This window comes from Pezoporus flaviventris, unplaced genomic scaffold (assembly GCF_033815535.1).
Source record: "Pezoporus flaviventris isolate CSIRO_AGI_PZ_B2104156 unplaced genomic scaffold, CSIRO_AGI_Pfla_v1 ptg000002l, whole genome shotgun sequence".
Taxonomy (NCBI): Eukaryota; Metazoa; Chordata; class Aves; order Psittaciformes; family Psittacidae; genus Pezoporus; species Pezoporus flaviventris.
The window spans coordinates 32160537-32182722 of record NW_026892550.1 but is presented as its reverse complement, the minus strand read 5'-3'; the positions used below and the strand labels follow the sequence as shown (position 1 = coordinate 32182722).

The window sequence follows — 22186 nt, the reverse complement described above, 5'->3', positions numbered from 1 at the left end:
AGGTGAGTTTTATGGAACACTTTTTCAGCAGTTTGTTGATCTTTGTTAGCATCTATCAAAGTCTCTTAAAATTGCTATGTCCAGTTCAAAGAAAAGTCATATTCTATGGTCTGCAAGCATAAGCAATCAGATGTCATAAAGAGCTTCTCTGGATCCTTTGCTTCGAATATATGGTTGCCTTTATAACAGACTGCAAAGTAGTGGCCACACTGGCATCCTTACCTTTGCTTTGACTGCTTTTCTCATGTAGAATTAATAAAACCAAATTTAGTTAGTTAGCACTTATTCTGATTCCTTTTTAGACTACTTCCTACTGGGGTGGGAGGAACGGGGGTGAGGAACTACTTGACTCTGGAAACTGAATGGTTTATGAGTCATTCACAGATTCATTTTCTCTTTAACAAGTTTCTCCCCCACTCCCTTCCAAAAAACCCAAAGACAAAAACAAGACCTAAGTCCTCTTGTGCTCTTCAAGATATATTTCCTGTCCTATTCCGAAAGACTTTTTCTCACTCCCCCTAATTTAGCCCAAAGCAACATGGAAAATACAAAGTATGTAGGCTACCATGGAGCCGTGCTGGAAGAATGATAAACCAGATGTGACATGGCTCAATCCATTTCACCTCTAATAATAAAAAGCCACGGATAAGAAGAACAAAGAAGCATTTCTTCAAAGGTTACTTTCTTAGGCGATTGCTCTTTATGAATTGCCATCTGAGGAATATCAGCATCCAGAAAAATTAGTCTCTTACAAAGGTCAGGATTGAAAGTAGAAACTTGGTAAACTCTTCAGCCTTGTCACTGACTGAATATAAGACATGCAGAGACAGAGAGCAGCCATCCTCCCTACACCCATTATAATATATACCAGCAACTGTTTTTGATGTCTAGTTCAATTTCTGGACATGGAATTAAAAAAAAAAAAAACAACCAACCAAAAACCACTGGGGGGGGGGGGGGGGCAGACGTGGGTTTACCTGCTTTGTGCTTGTATCTGTGGTGGGTTTGTAGTTTGGCCTTTCTTAACTTAAAAAGCCTGGCAGGTCTTTGAGAAGGTGTTGTGGTTTAAGTCAGCTGATCCCAGGACAGAAGGGCTGGGTTCTGTCTATACAGCACTATGTGATGCTTAGTTGTTTGTTTTGCACATGAATCGGTTAATAGGGAGTAGAAAGAAGGACTGGCTGCACATCCCCTTCACTCAAGAGACCTCTCCTGCTCACTCCCACCTGCATGCAGTAGTCACTGAAGCAGTAAGCCCAGGCAGATGTGCACAGCAGTGCAGGGCTGTTACTGAGGCATTAGCCGCAAACAGGAGCCTTTTGCGTTGCATCTGTACACGGTTGTGTCTGTATGTCTGCATTTAAGGAGACTGTGCACCTCTGTAATTTGGCCAGGTTTGAGCAGGCACCAGCTTTGTGGCTGTGGTCGGAAGGGGCCAGGTCTGTGGCTGAACCAGATGAAAACCCTGGACCTCCCCTGCCTATATAGTCTGAGCACTGTGTGCCCTTGGAGACCTCTTGGCCGTTATGTGGCAGCGGCAGTGTGCTTGCTGCCAGGGCTTGTGAGTTGATTTCAGGTGGTAGTGGCTTGGCCCAAACTGCGAGTGTGCAACTTGTACAGCTGAATTGGTGGCTGAGCTGGTGTCATCTTCTGTTGGCTGTCCTGGATGAGGCTGTCATCACAAGGCAAAGGAGCTTGAATCCCAGCAGATGCTCTAAACGGAGAGGTGACATTTTCATGTGAGAACTTCTACATCTCAAGTGGAGATATGAGTTAATTGAAACATTTTGCAATATGGTGTTGATTTCATAAGCTTTCTTCTGTCCAAAAACTTCCACCACTCCACCTCTCTCCTCCCACCCCCCAATCCCCCCCCCCCCCCCGAAAAAAAATGAATTTTTTTCTAAAAATGTGGAGACCAATCACTCAAATGATTTTCTGAGTGAAATGAGGATTCAGGAAATATCAGGAAATAGCTCTCTGTTCCCTTTCCTGCATTTTGTGTGGACACTTTTAATTAATACTGGGGGGAAATAAAGTGGAAAGTTCAGTTGAATTGAGCAGAATAGCTCCTAAAACTAAAATCTAGATGCTAGAGATGCTTGGGGTTTTAGTTCAGCTTGTGAACTTTCTGCCTGGCTGAGCAGAACTTTGCTCTTCACCTGGCTCTTATGTTATAAGGTAGTTCCCTTTGAAAATAAAAATCGTAGTGAGAGCAATGCACTTTGGTTAGGACAGTCTGTCAGTTAAGGCTTAGATTCTGCAATTTCTTTATAGGCAAAACTCCCATTTAAAGTGAAGATGAGCACTGCCTTAAGTCAGGATTGAAGAAGGAGCCCTTGTAGTCATGCAGTCTGACCCCTGCAAGAACAGGGCACTCCTTTTCATTTAGCAATCTGCTGAGCAGTTGCTGTTAAATCATAGAATCAGCCAGGTTGGAAAAGACCTTTAAGATAATACAGTCCAACCCTTACCCCAGAACTGCCAAGGCCACCACTAACCCATGGCATCGAGGGCCTCGTCTACACGATGTGTGAACACTTACAGGGACGGTGACTCCAGCACTGCCCTGGGCAGCCTGTTCCAATGCCTGAGCGCCCTCTGGGGAAGGAATTGTTCCTCATGTCCATCTAAACCTCCCTGGTGCAGCTTGAGGCCGTTTCCTCTTGTCCTATCCCTTGTTCCTTGGGAGCAGATACCAGACCCCTCCTGTCTCTATCTTCTTGTCAGGCAGCTGTAGGGAGTGATAAGGTCCCCCCTGAGCCTTCTTTTCTCCAGACTAAACCCCCCAGGTCCCTCAGCTGTTCCCCATCACACTTATGCTCCAGGCCCAGCACCTGCGCCATTGCCCTTAACTGGACCCACTCCAGCACCTCAATGTCTCTCTTGTAGTGAAGGGCCCAGAACTGAACACCAGATTCAAGGTGTGGCCTCACCAGTGCCCAGTGCAGGGGCACAATCACTGCTGTGGCCCTGCTGCCACACTGGTTGGCTGGTGGCTTCCTGGCTGCCTGAGAACAAGCTTCTCATGTTCAGCTCCATCAGTCAGCTCCCCCAGCTCCTTTCCCATGAGCAGTTCCCAGACGCTCTTCCCCAAGCCTGGAGCATTGCAGAGGGTTGTTGTGGCCCAAGTGCAGGACCCACCACTTTGCCTTGTTGATGTTCCTACCGTTGGCCACAGCTCATTGATCCAGCCTGTCCAGATCCCTCTGCAGAGCTTCCTACACTCCAGCCGATCAGTGCTCCCACCCGACTTGGCGTCATCTGCAAATTTACGCATCCCAGTATGGAGTAGTACAGACCAGTATGCACCACTACAGACCAGTATAGGCCACTGTGGCTTCAGATACTGCTGTGGTTTCAATATCCCAGTGCTCCCAGTCCCTGCCGCAGGTCTTCCCACTTGCAGCCGTGCTCAACTCCCAGTCTCTGCCAGTGAGATTTCTGAAACCATCCAAATGCCTCAAAACACAAAGTGTTTGCTTCAGAAATGACTGTCAGTTCTAATGCAAAACCATTTTTCTTAAGAAATCTTTCTCTTTTTCAGAAGACAATTACAAGCTTTATATTACAGTATTATAGACTGTGGTTATTATACTACACTTCTAAGAAGAGAAAAAGAAAAAAAAAAGAAATTACAATATTCCAAGCCAGCATTTCTCTTGCTTTCTAATGGATACTTTTGTGTTGAAATCAATGTCCCTTGATTATAGTCTTGCAAAGTTTCAGCTTTCTCAGTCTACAGAAGCAGTTGCAACTTTGCGAGTAAAAATACATGTCAAGATAATGCACCTGTTTTATTTAGAAGTAGTAACTTTTCAAGGAAATCTAGGAAAGGTAGATGCCGTTTGTAGTAAAGATTTGCATCTGAGATGTAGGTACAGTTCATCAGCACTCAGGGATTTGAACCTTGGAAAATATACTTCCCAATTCAGGGATAAAGGAGTCATTTTCTACTGTGTACAAACAAAGCAAAACAAATATTAAATGGAAACCCCACAGTAGAAAATTCAAGCATTGTTTTTATGTGTTTGAAACCATTTACTTTTAATAGAGTTCTTGGCAAGTAGTTTTTCTCAACGGAGTGTGTTTTGCTATAGATGGATATATACAGTCTTATTTATGTGTCTGTATATGTGCATGTGTATATATTTGAAAACTGTCTATGCATGTATTTCCTTGGGGAGATCTTCACAGTAGTTACAATGGTTGATTCTGGTATAAGTATCTAAAAAGAACTGTGCTGGTTATAAATAATGGTTCTTTGTGTGCTATGCCACACCACTTTTCAGTAGTTCTATTTGCATGTAGAGTTTTAATTAAGAGAGAGCTGTCACTGCAGGTTGGCTGCAGAAGGCTGCAGTATCCAGCAGAGAGATAAATGCCAATGCCAAGTCATACAGGTTGGAAAGCATACAGGGAGTCCATAATAAAAAATGAGTTTACAATTAAAATTCACTTATTACCAACTTACTGTGTTATATGCAGAGGTGAAGAGGTCCAAAATCCTGTTACTTAGGGTTGTACATAGCAGGTCTGGGGAGGCAAGAGAGGAGGTTCACATTAGATACCTTAGAAATTGAAACTTCGGGATAGTCAGTAAACTTGTTAGGAGGATATAGGTGCCCTATTTAACAGAATGTTACAGATTTCAGCATACTGGGAAGTCCTAGGACAGATTGCAGAGTCATCTCAGCTTGATTGAGAAGGGCTGTAAGTGTCCTTCTGATGTTTGAAAGTGTTTTGGTTTCTAATTAATTTAGCCAGAAGACATGTTATTTCTGACCTTCACAAATCACTGCCTCTCTGATCCCAGTTTTAAAAGATCCCATTTTACAAAAAAAAAAAAAAAAAAAGGCAACCTTTCTTTTCCTATTGTGAGGAACAAAGTACAAAATGGGGATATATGGATATATATATATAGCTACTGTTAGTAAACCGTTATATGTATAACATTTTTCCACAGTATGTGGTATGTTTTAGTGTTTATATGACGTAATAGCACCATTTAACATAACATGAATTCTTCGTTTCCATGAAGTCACCAGCAAAAAAACATTAATTTAAGAATAGAAAGGAGATACCTTCGTTGTAATTTGTAATTTAATAGCATTTTCTTACTGACATTGAAGTCAGTAAGTACTCTTTACCACTAACTTCAAAATAAGACTCTCCCCCTCTGTCTTTGAGATGCAGATAGAGGAATTCTTTTCTTCAGTCTCAGTGACAAGGACTGCCAAGACTGTGAAAGGAAAAATGCACTGTTCTGCCATAGCTAAACAGCCTAAACAGAGCTGTCTACTCTTGTATTGCCTTAAGCAGAAATCAGAGTTGTGTGTAACAGTTAGGTATAGGATTTATGCATCCTGTTGAAATGAAAATAATGGCCTTTCAAATTTTTACATTAAGATGACTTTTGCAAAGTATGTAATTCACAATACATCTTATGGGAAGTGAATTGATAATGCCAGGTTTTGAGAACTAATCTGATATGTGAACAGAAGTGCTGTGTTAAAGAAATTCATGAAGCAGCAAAGACTTTCATGAACTAAAATATGATCTTAAGAATGTGTAGATTTATAATTAAAAAAATAAACAAGATTTTTCCTTTCTTGTTGGTATCATATTGCTAGCAAAATGTCTCTGTTTTGAGAGTTTGACTCTGTTGGGAGTTTTTTGTGAGTGTGTGCGTTTTAGGGCTCTACAGAGACTTTCTGGGTCATCTACTCCCACCCACCCACCCTGCAACAGCAGGAGTTCATTACTGCTGCTTCTCTTCCATCTTACTTTTCTCCTAAATGCCGTGTTCCAAAAGTGCCCAATACCATTTTCTCTAAAATACATCTAGTGAAGATGCAGTGTGTAATTCATATACCCACCCATTGGTGCTGAAGCCAAGTGCTTCTTTAGCATGTGATGACAGATAAAAGATGAAAGCTGAGCAGTTGTTGGATTCATTCTTCATAATGTGATATAAATAAGCATAAGTGCTGCTAATGGCTTTTTTTTTTTTTTTTTTTTTTTTTTAGGGGAAAGGGTGTAGGCAACCTGTATGCAGCTAAGCTCTGGGCTGTTGCTGGGTGGAAGTGTCCCTGAGATGCTGGGGTTGAAGGCACAACTCTGCCTTATGGTGCTCTGGCCCTTCCTGCGCTCTCTGGTAGCCCCCTTTGCTTCCCTCTTCCCTGCTCTCATACCTGTGGTGTTAGGCACCAGCAATTGCCTGAAGCTCAGGCTTAGACCTACTTAAGCCTTAGTATATTTAATATAGAAAGTTCCACGCATCCCTGTGCCTCCCATTACTACCAATCCATTGTTTATTTTCTGTTTTTTATGGGTTACACTTATCATACCTATCCCTTTCAGCTTTTCCATATGTGACATCAGGTCTGCTTCCAACTTTTATCTTACAGTCTTTTAGATCAGCTTTGATCTTTGCACAGAACAGTACAATTATATTTTTATGTAATGACTCTATAAGTATGTATTTAATGCACCCATTATTAGCTCAGGTATATTTCATTATTAATGTTGTTCTTACAACCGATTTTCTTTGGGTTTTACTTTCTTTGGAGGCTCATATTATTTCTTCGCAAATTTTATTCACATCTTCACATATTACTGTATTGATTCTGCTCCTGCTGGAGTTATCCTCAATTTGTCAAAAATACTTTGGGGTTTTGTGTGAGGTAACTTTTTTTGGAAGTACATAAAGAGAACTGAAAGTTGTGTATTATAAAAATGCCAAAAAATGAAAGCGTATTTATCCCCATAGCTAACCTAGAAGATGAGATTTAAGTACCCTTAAGCCCAGTATGCTTTCTCATGGAAAATAGTGTACTATCCTATATCAAAGTCACATAGTCCAAACAAGAACATTTTCTTTTTTAAAGTAGGGGCAAGAAAGTCAAAGCAAGAACAAAAATTTTTTTTGCTAGGTGCATACCAAAAGAAGCAGATTGGGGGAGGGGAATTAATATTGTATTTTTGTGGTTTTCCTTAGAATGAAATATTCTTTGCATCATCATGTGCCTCCCAAGCTGTATGGGAAAACTGCCAATAATCAATATAATTGGCTTTTGTCATACTTAATAATTTTTGTGATTTATGAATGTGTTTGCTAACACTTCAGTAAGAGATATTACCAAACATTTTTAAATGCCTTCCATTCCATGGATGGAAAAAAAAAAAAAGAGGAAGAATATGCACATCACTTGTGATCCCTCTTTCTAGTATGTGCAGTATTTTTTTTTTTCTTAACATCTAGCTTATTCTATAAATGGCAGTATCAATAGCTGTCTGTCTTTTCACTTGGAATCACTGTAGAAGTCTGCCAGTACTGGATGAAGTTGTACAGAAATACGCACCCCAGCTGTATTGTGAAGAATTGGCTCATATAACCAGCTCCCTTTTCTCTGCAGACCATGTAACCTTGTGACAAGAAAGCAACAAAAGGAGGGCTAAGGCAGATTTCCATCCTTTATAGGATGCAGGGGGAAACATAGTGACCAAGGATGAAGAAAAGGCTGAGGTACTTAACGCCATCTTTGCTTCAGTCTTTAGTGGTAAAACCACTTGTTCTCTGGGTACCCAGACCCCTGATCTGGAAGACAGGGAACAGGAGCAGAATAAAACCCTCATAATCCAAGGGGAAATGGTCAGCGAGCTACTGCACAACTTAGACACACACAAGTCTATAGGGCTAGATGGGATCCACCCAAGGGTACAGCCGGAGCTGGTGGAAGTGCTCACCAAGCCACTTTTCATTATTTGTCAGCAGCCCTGGCTAAGTGGGGAGGCCATAGTTGACCGGAGGTTACTAATTGTGATGCCCATCTACAGGAAGGGCTGGATGGGGGATCCAGAGCAGATCATCTTGAGGGTCATTACGTGGCATGTACAGAACAACCGGGTGATCGGGAGCAGTCAGCATGGGTATGTTAAAGGCAGGTCCTGCTTGACTAACCTGATCTCCTTCTGTGATGAGGCGACTTGCTTAATGGATGAGGGAAAGGCTGTGGATGTTGTCTGCCTAAACTTTAATAAAGCCTTTGACACAGTTTCCCACAGTATTCTCCTTTGAAACTGGCTGTTCATGGCTTGGATGGGTGTACTCTTTGCTGGATGAAAAGCTGTCTGGATGGTCAGGCCCAAAGAGTGGTGGTGAATGGAGTTAAATCTAGTTGGCAGCTGGTCACCAATGATGTTCTCCAGGGCTCAGTACTGGGGCCAGTTCTATTCAATATCTTTATTAATGATCTCAACAAGGGGATGGAGTGCACCCTCAGTAAATTTGCAGATGACACCAACGTGGGTGGGAGTGTTGATCTGCTTGAGGGAAGGAAGGCTCTATAGAGGGATCTGTACAGGCTGGATCAATGGGCTGTGGCCAATGCAATGAGGTTAGACAGGGCTCAGTGCTGGGTCCTGTACTTGGCCCACAACAACCCCATGCAATGCTACAGGCTTGGGGAAGAGTGGCTGGAAAGCTGCTCGGAGGAAAAGGACTTGGGGGTGCTGATTGACGGCCACTGAACATGAGCCAGCTTGTGCCCAGGCGGCCAAGAAGGCCAAGGACATCCTGGCCTGTATCAGAAATGGTGTGGCCAGCAGGACTAGGGAAGTGATTGTCCCCCTGTACTTGTCACTGGTGAGGCTGCACCTCGAATCCTGTGTTCAGTTCTGAGCCCCTCTCTACAAGAAAGATACTGAATTGCTGGAGCATGTCTGAAGAAGGGTGGCAAAGCTGGTGAAGGGTCTAGAGCACAAGTCTTAAGAGAAGAGGCTGAGGGAACTGTGGTTGTTTATCCTGGAGAAAAGGACACTCCTATCTGACAGGAGATTGTAGTGAGGTGGGGTCAGTCTTTTCTCCCAAGTAATAAGAAATAGGACAAGAGGTAACAGCCTCAAGCTATGCCAGGGGAGGTTTAGATTGGGTATTAGGAAATACTTCTTGAGGGAAAGGTTTATTTGAACAGACGAAATGGTTGAGTCACCATGCAGATGTAGTGCTCAGGGACATCATTTAGTGGTGGACTTGGCCATGCAGGTTTAATGGTTGAACTCCATGGTCTTTTCCAACCTAAACAACCCTATGATTCGAAGACCTGCCTGCCAGACTCAGTTTTATTTATAAAAATCAGATCACCAAAGTTGAATGATTTCCTGGTAGAAATCACATAATTTTGTAGTAGCAGCGATCTATTCTCACTGAGTGTAGCAGTGGGAGTTTTGCTAATGGACCCATGCATCCACCCCACACCTGACACTGTTTTCTGCACTGAGAAACTCGGTAAGCCAGAACACCCAAGTGATGCTCTTTCCGGATGGCTACTCACTGGTGCAGTGCACTTTCAACAAGCCACATAGCACTGAGATAATTAATAAATTTGGGTAAATGAGTGAATTCACAAAATAATTAAGGAAGCTTGGACATGACACATTTTCAGGCAACAGAATATTTTGTATGATTACAGTTTGTGTAATCAAGGCTCTGTTGTGTATGAAAGTTAATGAGCGTAAATTGAGAAGGAGAGAGGAAGCATATTGAGAACAGTGTTGTGCGTAACATCCATAGGCATTACTGAAATGGAGATTTGCTTCAGACAGTATTCATCTGGAACATATCACTATAGACCTCCTCTCTAGTCAGGAAAGTCCAAAGCAAGTAAAGGAAATTTGTTTCAAGCTAAAAAAGAGATGATTTGTATTAAAACAAACAAACAAAAAAAGGCAAAAAAACCCACCAATAACCAGAATGATAACTATTACTGGTATCAGTTGAAAATGAAGTATCTAAATCTGTTTGGCTACATCATAAATAATGCATTAAATACTCCTTCAAGAAATAACCACAAGTCCAAGTTACTGAAGCAAGCAATGTAAAAAAACGAAGTGTAGCCAAAAAATCTGGTGGAACTGTATCTTGAACTTGAAAATGTGCTCATTCTCTACTTCCAAATTCCCAAGGTGAGACCTGTAAAATGTCATCCCCTATCCTTGTAATCTCCCTAGCTATAAAGCTTCAGTTTCACACAGGAGTTGAGTAATAGTAGGTGCTAGCTTTCCTTCCAGAACCATATCTGAGTCTTAAATTGTGCTGTTTAAGAACAGGTAAATGATGTGTGAAAGAATTAAGCAGTTTATGGTAAGGCTGTCATGGGTTTCTTTCCAGGGAAACCAACTGGTTAGGACTTAGCAACTTGTTTTAGAGCTCTATAAGTTATTAAGATGGAGTAAACTGAAAATGAAAGAAAAATAATTAAACATCAGCATAATTTTAGCAATGTACAAGGGAGACTGAGGAAAGTTAAATTAAGCTATAGGTGCCAATATGATTTATGGTATTAAACTTAAAAACATTGAGAGGTGCTGCCCCTCTCCAGCATAGCTGTACTACTGAGTATCATAAAAACAAATCATTACACGATGAGAAGAAAAAAAACAACCCAAAGCCAAGTCTTCCTTTAATTTAAATTTAGACTCTTAGTTATGAATGGTATCCATGGAGGTTAATTATTTTAACACAAAGTATGTTAATTACTTCATTTTCTGGTGCGATTCCCTACCTACAGGCAACAAAATACTTCATTCAAAAGTAGTCCAGCAGTCTTACTCTAACAGAGTTAGATCTGTGCTCACTAAGTATTACAAAAACCCAATATATTCATAAGGTAAATTAGGAATCTCTCTGTTGATTGCTGGGTTTATTCACTGTTTCATTGAAGTACAAAATATGCTTATATAGTATCCTAAAGCTTTATTTAAATCTGTCTTTATAATGCTGTTATGATGCTTTCCAAGATGTAGAAATGGGATGTAGTCATTCTGTATGCATGTTTTAAAAACACTTGTGCAGATGGACTTAGGTTTGACAGGTGAAACATTTTAATAGGTTTTAAGTAGTATATGTGTCTGAGAAACTCTGCTAAAAACTTAAATTCCTGTCAGAATAACTCCAGTGGTTGAAATTTAGGGCTGTGAGTTTTCTGGTATATGTGAGTGTGGAAAATTGTTGCTTTAGTTACCTGTGTTATTTTCCTCCAGAAGTGGATTTTAGACAAGAATGTCCTGCTGACCCTGTATTTGGCCACGCATTTCAGTACTTCTGCTTAAAATCTTGAAAAATAGAAAATACTGTATTTTCCAAATGGTTTTAGACAAATATTTAAGTTGTCACCTATTCTTCTGTCATTTTGTGTTTCAGAGACACTGGGATGTCAGGTAGTGAGAGACATTGAAATAACAAGTCATCGCATTGTGTTATGTTTCCTACAGCACTTAAATGAGTTTATTACAAGCAATTGTCATACTTTCTTTGTTGATTTCTTTATTGCTTGAAGTTGACTATTCACTTTTCAGTGATGCAAATAATAAATGATTTATTGTTCATTTGAGATCTTGACCCATATTTTATATATTTTTTTATTTCTTTTCATAGGTCCTCCCATGCCATCCTCCTCATCTAGTCCATCCGTTACTGAACATTTGCACTCCCCTCCTCCATCACCCAATCTCCATGACAACCAGAGGTGGTTATTAAGTAATAATGCCAGCCAGCCAGTTCAGGACTCTGATACAGATGAGGACTATACTGCCAGCTCATATCTAGTACAGACTGGTACTATTTCAGTGTCTGTCCCAGGTCATGGTAAGAAGAGGACACTTTGTCCATAGTTTGAATACCCTTTTATTTTCCATGCTCTTACAAAATTACCTAATAAAAATTAAAGATATCAAAATTACTTTGTATTTTAAACTGATTTTCCTTTAAATGTTACAAATGATGTTTCTACTTTACTGTAGGATAAGCAAGAGTAGAAAGTAACATCTAATACATAGAAGATCATTTATTTTGAAATGCAATATTTACATGAAGCAATAGCCTTTAGTAATTCATTATGAAATGCAATTTATAGCCTTTAGTTGTACTTTTTTTCAAGGGTAGGCTGAAGTTGGTTAAACTTAGTGATGTTTAGCTTCAGAATAATGTAAAATTTATCTTTTACTACCTCATCAAATTCAGCAGGTTACAGCTGTTCCTTTAGTTTCCCTGGGGCAAGAAAACTGGATTTGTATGTTACTGGATAGGGCACTATAGATTGAGGAAAAAAATCTAGAGGAGGAGAACTGCCTGGTGAGGGAAGGCAGTGGTAGCTTCTGAGATGTATTGTTTCCATGTTTCTCATCTTCCCAGACAGTATGAGTAACCAACAGAAATGTCGCGTACTTCAAACACCAGTGCCCATTTACACAACATGCGCTAAGAAACCACATTTTGACCTTCTTTTTCTTAAAAAAAAAAGAAAAAAAAAAAGCCCATACAAAATAATAGCTGCAGGGTTCCATTTTTGTTGCATGATTGAACAAATTTTCTTGGGGTAGGCAGACTGGAAGAATACCTTGTTAGTTCACAGCCCTTCCCCAGTAGATCAGCAAAGCTTGGAAAAAGCCTCTTCATTTTTCTAAGAACCATTTGTGTCTTTTGATTGTAAAGAACTCCGTTACAGATGAACCACTAGAGGGAGAACTATTTTCCTACAGATTGCACATCGGTTGGACAGAATTATTTTGCAGAGCAAAAGCGCTAGCTTTGAGCTGCTCTTCCTAGCTTTGAGTGCAACTTTGGTGGTGTGTCTAAAAGGCCAATCTGCTAAGAGCAGTTATGTATGTGAATTTGACAACCTTTTTTTTTTTTTTCCTCATGTTAAGGGTTGAATTGAGATCTTTTTTGCATAACTTATTTGTGTATGCTCAGCTTGCTCAGTATTTAATCTGTAAATAAGTCCAAAAGAATGGTAATATACTGTCATAACTGGGGTTTGTTATGAAGATGTCTGCTTTCCTTTATGTCTAGGAATATGAAATCTGTCAGAAAATGTATGCATTATCCAAAAGGTAGCCTGGTTTAGTTCAATAAATCAATACATTTAGATTACTGTATCCACCAGCCCTTCCTCTGCAAATGAAAAACTCTTAGGAAGCTAGTAAGTGAGTGCTCATCATTCCTCTGCATTTTAGCATTTTCCTGCCTTTGAAATTTCTAACAGTTGCTTGCCAGTCTGAGTTTGCTACCTTTGAGGAATGTTCCTTAACCCCTTTCACTCCAGATTAGCCAAAATATTTCAGCTGATACCATGGATAGTCAAGTCTTGGCCTTTTAGGAGGACAAAGTAAGGGGAGGGTTTGATAGCAAGCATGTCAGAAGTTAACACTGTGGTTTATGTTGAGAGAATTGTTCTTGGTAAGGTTTTTCCTAAGCAGAAGGAAAACCTTGTATATTCTGTGAGTACATATTCATTTTCCCCTTCCCACTCTTTTCATGCTGTGCTTCCTTGTCTATCTGCAAATTTCTGAGTCTCACCCCTTCAGCATATATATGCAGAAGTAGTGCTTGCAATTTCTGATTACCGCTGTCAAAGTATTAGATCAATATATACAGCCATAATCTAGTAATACTGGTAGTCATATAATACAGCTAATGATCTTTCTCTCTCTCCACAAGATTGGACTTGTTTTTAGAAGTGCTTCAAATTGCTAACTACAAATACTATATTTGTGGTTGCTAGAATTTAAGTAGGGTTTGCTTGCTTTTCTGCTGGACGAGAAGAATACCATAGGTGTTCTGGTAGCACTCTTTCACCCGTCCGGTCAGCTGCAGGGTCAGGGTTTGCATTGCTTGAAGAAAGGATGCTTTCATCCAGCACTACATGAATATGAACTTGGAATATGTACTTGTTTTGCTTATGATTGGTTTCTCATCCATCTTATGATTTGGTCTATTGATGGGGGAAAAATATATTCATTGTAAAATGGGCAAGAGCAGATTTTCATAATTAAGCTAAAGGTTTCTAAGTTAATAGCTACAACTTCCTTCTACTCAATGATTTGCATTATTGTGTAGCATTTTTACTAGTATGTAGATCTCTCAAAATCTACCGTAGGAAGTAAGTATCATTTAATCATGGCCTTTGCTACAGTTTTGAGTGTTGTATTTTCTTTAGCTAAATTGGTAAGCAATAGAGCGTGTGTAGCACTTTCACAGAAGGAAGGGGTTCTTTCATGTTTGTTTTTTTTTCATCTGAATGAATTCAGCTTTCAATGCTATCTAATGTTAACGGGTACAAAATAGCTCCAGTGCCATATTTTGGATGACTTTGTCCAGTGTTTATATTGGCAGCGTATGCAAGGATCACTTTTGAAATGGTCAGAATAAAAAAGGTACTGTCAGAAAACAATTATTATTGAACTGTTTTCAATTATATTGACTGTATATGAATAGCAAGTTAAATTACCCTCTCTTTAGTCTATTCAAACATGTTTGTTTTCCTTTAGTATGAGTTCATTTGATCAATGTAGTTTATTTGATCAACTCCCTGAAAATTGAAAATCCGATTATGTGTTTAGAATGAATAATACCAACCTAAGCTTTTGGGTTTGATTGCTTTGTTGTGTTAACCAATGGGAATTAGTTTTCATTTGAGGAAATAGCTAAGAGAGAAATGAGAATTATGAAAATCAGCTATCAAATGCTTACCACATGAGAAGAAAAGGTCTTCATGGAAGTGTTGCTAGTAGCATTAAAAATGCAAATTAAGTTGTGGACAGTTTTCTAGGAATCATTTTGTTTCTCTAAAAGCAGTATGTTAATAGGTTGTAAATATCAGGAACACATAAATTTTAGGACAATCAGTTGTAATAGTGTTCCTTCATGTAGCACCTCCAGTTTATTCTACTTGTTCCTCTTCTCCATGGTGCATCTCAGTATACTGACTCTGTTCCAGCAGTCAGCTTATTTGTCTAGCGATTTCAGAAAAAATTATTAGGTTTTTTGTTTTTAGAAAGAGGAATGAACTGGTTTGAAAGAAACAGGGCATCTGAATCTGTCTGCTGTCATATAAGCAAGAGGGAGAGTGAGCTAGGAGCTTGGATGTGACTGAGGTAGAGCAGGCTTCTTTATGTAATGAATTCTGCTTATAAGCTGTTGAAAGTCATGTAAAGTCTGTAATTTAAGCATCTTGATAAGCTTCTTTATCTTTTTCCACCAAAAATTACAGTTTAGTTAGAATTTGGAGGGGAATTTGCTGAAACTTAGTAGTAGTTTATCTTACAATACAGATGTTATGAGAAATCTGGTGCTAAATTCTCAGGTTAAGCAGAGACTATGAAGAAAAGATAATAGTTAAATGTTAATGCTTACTACTGACAATGGAGATGAATCTGAATTAGGAATACAGATATGACGATTTTTACCCCCTAAATTGGAAATATTATGGTAGAGCTGTCAAATGCAAAATAGAGAAAGATGTATTTCACAGCAGTGTTTCTACAGTATGTTTGAAATTTTAATTTGTACAAGGTGGCAAGTTAGAACCTTCTCCTTTTGTACAAGCACCTGAGAGAATATAGGCCAAATGCCCAAACCTGGCAGCAGTAATAACCAGATGAAACACATGTACAAAGCATAGGTGCAAATTTTGTTAGGGGTTTGTTTGGATATTTTACTCTTCTGATTTTGCCTGTAACTATTGTGGGGTTTTTTTTTTCCTCGTAGACATCTCAATTAATGTATAACCACCATAAATGAGCAATCTGCCATTTTCTATTCTCACTTCCTTTCCACCAGAAGCAAATGAAATTAAAGTGTGAATTGAAGTATACACAGGGATTTCTGTTAAGTTAGTGGAAGAGGCAAGTGACCTTAAGGCATCTTATCCTCCCTTGCAGCTCTTATTCTTTCTCCTTTGCGGGTAGGAAGAAGACAATATGATTTCCGTCTTCATACCCCACTGGCTCATGAGAAGGTTGAAAATAACCTGTGAATATTGAAGACCCGCAGCAAATTGAGTCCTAGTCAACATCTGGGAAGTACCTTTCTGGCAGTTCTGCTTTAGTGCCTACAGAACACTTCCCAGGCCTTATTCCATCCCTGCCTTGCCATGGTTGTTCCACAAGGGAAGCTACTGAACTAGAACTTAGCATCCAGGTGGTCACCTACCTGTTGATAATTTCTGATTATTGGGGAGCAAAAGGAGAGGGGAAAGCAGTGCTAGGGAAGAAGGAAACACAGACATAATGGTGTGAGATTGAACGCTTAAAAGCTGTTTAGGTTTTACTTTGGTGAAGTGTAAACTTGCTTCTTTTCCTCTTCATCATTCTGAGAACTGGCAGTCACCTGGATTCCCCAGAAACTCCATGGGTATCAACATGCCTTATTTTCACTGTTGTCTTGCACATTGTATAATGAGACTTTTTTATCCCGTATGTCATACTTCATGATAAATTAAGTTTTGTCATTGTATCAGTATATACAATTTGTCTTCAGGTCTGACACTGGTCCTAAGACATGTTGCTTGAAAAATGAATTCAGACCTGTTTGGTTTGAAATAGGCTTGTGATAATAAATTAAGAATAATAGATCAAACTAGGAGTAGCTGTGTTGAAGAGCATCATGGAGATATGCTATAATCTTGGTTTCATTTAACATCATCATTAGTTATATGGATGAAAGAGTAAAAATGGCACAAATAAAATTTCCTAATGATGCTAAACAGTGAGAGTTTTGAGTGCCAACTGGGGACAAAATGTTAATAGAAAAGGGCAAGGAAAGATCATTAATTGTATGGCCATAAACTAGTAAAGTGAAATTGGAACTGAAAACTGTAAGATGGTGTCAGATGCAGAATATTAAGGAAAAATCTGAGGAGAAACAGTGATAGAGAAATTTAATCACACATAAATCTGCAACATGGTCTCACAAGTACAACTTTAGCCGGGTGTACAAAAACCTCAGCAAACACAGAATCATAGACGTGACATCCATGGAATATACATTTTGAATTTGGGCCTCTTGCTTTTTCAGAGTTCCTGTCAAATTCTCTTATTACTTCTAGAATTATTGTTATTTATTTAGTGTTCAGATATATTTGAATGAAAACAATTAGAGGTATTAATATATGGGAATAGGTGAGAGAATAAAACTGACTCAGCACATAGGCTAAGCACTAATTAAGTGCTGAAAAAGAGAAACCAATAACCCAAGGTGGAATGGGGCATGTTGTATACCATATAGAGATACGACTAAAAGCAATGGGATGTAAAAAAGGAAAGGAAAGATTGGCTCATTATCAGGAAAAACTATCTAACGGTGAACTGTATTAAGATATCTAAATCTGTCCCAGGGGAAGTGACAGCAGCTCTGCCACTTTGTGGCACAAAATTAAATAAAAACATCAGTCATACTGCAGAGAACAAACCTACATTCTTTTAGGAGAAGGTGGACTGAGGTAACCTCCCTTAGCTTTTCTAGTAATATATCTGCGTGCATTTTCAATCAGGTATACATGAGTTTGTAGTTTATAACAGGTTATCATACTAAGCTATGGCGAATATGTTTCATTAGCAGCATGCACATTTCTGTGCATTGTCTGCTTAAATGTAACTGAAAACCACAATTTGTCCTGTAGCCCAGAGTTCATTCTGAAATTGTCCACATCTTCCACAATAAATCATTAGCAAAACAGCCGCTTTCCCTTGCCACTTGCTGGTCCTGCAGAATTAGAAAATAAGCTTGCCTGTTCCCTGTGAAAACTGCCAGTATCTTCTGGGCATGTTCACATACTCATGTAAATATTCTGTAAGCAAAAATGTTTGCTGCCCATAAATTCAGGATGCCCAGGATGCTGAATAGAGGCATTTGACAAGCTTTCTGTAAATATGGAATAAGTTCATGCTAATAAAAATACATGCTGACTTATTTCTGAGGCTGGCGACTGTTGTATTTCAACTACAGTGTAGCAGTGTTTGCAGGCTTCCTCAGTAGCTACAGAAGCATTCAATCTCTTACAGTCAAGAATTAGACAATGCAGGAAAGCCAGTATCCTCTAGGTACATATCAACAAATTTATCTGTTCCATGTGCTTGGGGCAAATATAGTTGCTTTTAAAACTTAAAAATTGTGTCTTGAACGCTAGCCAATTTATTTTTGATCCCTTTTCGATATTTGATTTCAATTTCATGAATCCATCTTTTTATCTTCTCTCTTTGGTTTTTAAGCCAAACTTCTGTCAACATTGTTCCCTTAATGTACAAAAATGTACATTTGTTCAGTTTAATTAAGCATTCAGTCTGTTTGCCAAGAGCAAATTACAGCTCCCCAATCTCACCCTCGAAAATCCCCTCACCCCTCCAAAATCAAATTTTGCAAAGTGGTGGGCAATTAGTTCTCATGTCTGATTGCTGTAAGTCATGTTTTTCTCTTGAAGATTTTTGTAGTTTTCGATCTCTGTTACTTAATAGAGGAGCCAAGACCAATTATTTCTCCTCAGATTGTGGCCTTTGTAGCCTTCAAAGAACAGTCTCCCCCACACCTCCTGTATCATTAGCTGCAGAATATCTTTCCAAAGATGATTTCGGCCTCTTCACAAATCAAAGGATTCAGAGTGACAAATTATTCGTCTTATACTCAAATGCATGCCAGATGGGACAACCTGCCAACTGTGTATCGTACTGAAGATATGATCTGATGTAGAGACATTTCTTCCCCTCCTCCCTTCCCTATTAAAAATCATATTACAGAAACTCATGCACAGTAAGAAAATCTGTGGAGATAAATTGATTCTGAAATACAGTGAGATACAAAAACAGAACCTAGTTTTGTCAAAGGAAGAAAGCTGCATCCAAATGTCAGCTTAAACTGAACAACCATGTACCTGGCAGTATAGATGAACATGAGAGTCGAAAATACATCCCTTCCCTGCTTGCCAGTGCTTTCACACACATCCTTTCCTTGACTAGCTTGATTACAGAACAGACATTCCTAATGGCAAGATAAGGAGTTTGAATTTAAATTCTGTCGCAGTTTGTTAATGGCAGAATCCTGAAGGCACAAACAGGAACGAGGATGTACTGCTCTTGTGGGGAAAAGTAGGCTCTAACAATTTATGGTAGAAGTTAATTTGTAATACAGAAGGTAAAAGGAGAAGGAAACAGTCACACAGGCAGTTTATTTTCTTTATAAATCACAAAGTGAGGACTTTACCCAGCTGCTGCTCAAGCTGACTTCCAGAGGTACAAATGGTGTGCAAGTGCCCCACAAATAACTTGTGTGAGGTCAGAATCAGACACAAGTGTCTCTCATAATCACATTGAATTCTGTTATTTGTGATTTTTCATTATTTTAGGGAAAAGTCTAATATTTTTAACTTTGTACCACAATACTAAATGTTTTTTTTTCTTTTTTAAAGCCTTATTTAGGAAAAGGTGACTGAAGATCTTAAACATGCTCCCATTTCTTCCTCACTCAGTAGCAGTAGCCTGAACCTACAGCTTTGCAAACCCTTCTTATCAGCTCTAATGTTCACCAAGCCTTGATAGCTTTGAGAATACATAAGATTTTCCAGAAATCTTGAATGAGTTGACAGCTGTGAAGTTTTGATAAAATCTTGGTTACTTTTTTTTTCTATGATTGTTATTATTATTTTTATCTTCTAGTGCTTTGGAGAGCATCAAATGTCTCCCAGCTTGGAACAAAATATATAAATTTAGTAAAGATAATATGCACTATCCTGTCCCATTGCTTGTGGAAAGGTTTCTTCCTTCAGCTGGGACTGTGAGCCTTTAGTTACTGTTGAAGAGAGCGCTTTGCAAATACAGGAAGTACCTAACATATTCCTTAGTTCTGCTGAATGCTGATGATTGCTAAGGCCTGGTTCTGCACTACTGAGAAGTACAGGTTGCTGTCAGTTTAAATGAAAGTCACCAGTAGGGGTTAATACAGGAGTCAATGTAATTGCAACACAGGTTTTATTCTATAGTGCTGAAAAAGTTCCTGTAGCAAAAAAAAAATAAAATAAAAAATAGCATTTGGCAAAAGTAAAAAGTCTGATTTGTCTCTTCATTGACTTTTGGCTTCCATTTAAACTCTGTTCTGGCTAGCTGCAAGTTGGAGGATGATGTTTTAGTGCCTTAAACATGCTGCTCTCTGTAAGTAAACAGAACTCACAAATTCTGCTGGCAGATGCTTGTCAGTCTTTCATAGGAGAAGTATTGAGGATTTTTGTGCTTGAGTCACAAAGCAAAAAATAAGCAGATGTGCACTGGCTGATTGTGGGAACAGCTTATCTAAAAGTTGCTTTGAAATTAAACATTTGGAACCTTTAACATCATCTTTTTAAAGATTATCAATTATTTTAAAAGTTAAAGGACTATGCTTAAAACATGATTTCACTGCTCTTCAACCTCATACACAAAAGGCTTCTCCATTTAGTATCTTTCTTTGTCTGACGTAGCATTGACATGAATTTATTTGTCACTAAACCATTAGGAGTACACAGGAGAAGTAACCCTACTTTTTAAGGATGGAGAGATCTGACTAGAAGGCACATCAGCCTTCCTCTCTCATGCAAGGCCAAGGATTCCTATTGTCGGATGCAGTGGGCATGAAAGCAGCAATTTTACAGCACAAAAACTCCAATAACATTTACTGCGGTTGGCTGAAATTGCAATGCACACAGGCACTGCTCAGCCTTGGTTGCTTAAGCACCAGCTTCCCTTGGCTTCTTGCCAGCCTGCATGCTCCAAAGAGACAAATCCTTTAAGGGGAAAGAGTTTTCCTTGTAACTTGCTGTGGGGTAAACAGACCATTCAGGCATAGTTTATTGCATTACATACTTGACTATGCATACTGGAATGCAGCAAAGTAATTGGTAGAATTATTTTAATCATTAGAATTCATAGGTATGAGATACATTCTCTGAGCCAGGAGGAAAAAAAAAGAAAAGAAAATCTAAGGATGTTTCTGTCTGCTAAGTTGCTGATCGTTTATTAGAAAGGACTAAAAATATTCTTTCCATGGGAATGCTTTATGTTTACAGTGGTATCCCTGCTATGGTTACAGAAAACTGATTTAATTTTTCTCTTTATTGCTATTCTTCTCTTGAAGATAACTCCCATAACAGTTATCAGCACATTACGGTGTCAAAGAGCAGTTCTGTGTATGTAAGAGGATACTTTGTTGTCATAAAAAAAACCAAACCTCAATTTGGAAATAATTTAAGTTCAGGGTACTTGCAAATTAAAAGGAAACCGTTTACTGTAAATTCTGCTATCCGTCCAACTCATCTTTGTGTTGATACATAGTCTGTTTTGCAACAGTCAGCAGTAAACTTATCCAATCATTGCCATAACCTGGAGACTCCACATGAAATATTCCCTTAAGTATTACTTTATGTGCATTTCTTAAAGCTTTAATTTAACACAGCAGTACCTATTCAAACAACATGTAACGGAATTTATTTGTGCAAAAACATATTATGATAGCTGAATATCAGAAGGCTGACTTGGCTATCACAAGAGTACAAAATATCAGGTGCTGCTGTTTGAATCTTTAGTTCCTTCAGAAAGCTTCAAAGAAAGGTAAAGCTTTCCCTTGATTTTATTGCTAGTAGTTGGTCTGTGGGGGCTTGTTGTTCATTCTGAAATCCAAAGACTGCAAGATTTTTTTGTTGCATGCTCCCTTCTTTTTCCTCAATGGTGTTCAAGAGGGTGTTCAGGAATCATTTAAAACACTGTCTGTGGTATTTCTTGAGTCTCTGAGTTACTTTCTGATAGCTTTGTCCTCTGAGCAGTGAAAAGGCGAGGATAGGCATGACCTTGCACCCCTCTCTCTGTGTACACCAGCATTGAAAATGCTTCAGAAGGCAAGTGAAGCACTTCTAATGAATTACACTTTTTGATTCTTTGAATCCACACAGCAATTCCATAAGGTTTTTACAGCTGGACTCTTGCTGTAATTGCTTCCGGGATGTGATGCGCAACATGGGGTTTTTGAGCTAAGTACTTACATTGTTTTACTGGCCAGAAGTATCTATCATAGTGGGAGCAACAGACTTCATGAAATTCACAATTGTATATCTTCATGTTCTTCACCCGTTTCCAACATGCTGCTGATTTGCCAGCAGGCACTCTAGATGGGGATGATAAAAATGGAAAAGCTGAAAGATACAGTTTCTTAAAGCAGCAGTAGATTAGGGAAGAAGGTACCTGTGATTGTGGATGTGTGATAAGTGTTCAAAGATCTGCTTTTCATTAATTAAAGTAATTTTTACTAGTTCTGAAAAATTAGAAGGAAATAGTTCACCATTTTAATCTTCTTGACATATTCTTGAGTATAAAATAATGCTCACATAAA

The 22186-nt window shown here is 38.9% G+C and overlaps 1 protein-coding gene across 7 annotated transcripts in view; it reads left to right on the top strand.

Moving 5' to 3' along the window:
• The window catches only part of TENM3 (teneurin transmembrane protein 3), a 1360315-nt gene that overhangs the window by 1175474 nt on the left and 162655 nt on the right, over positions 1–22186 (top strand). For 4 of the 7 annotated variants that reach the window (XM_061474586.1, XM_061474595.1, XM_061474604.1 and 1 more), the window contains one exon: positions 11438–11647. The exons of the other annotated variants lie outside the window; for them this stretch is intronic. In XM_061474586.1, coding sequence (XP_061330570.1) covers positions 11438–11647 — 210 coding nt within the window. The remainder of the gene's footprint in view (positions 1–11437; positions 11648–22186) is intronic. 7 annotated transcript variants of the gene reach the window in all.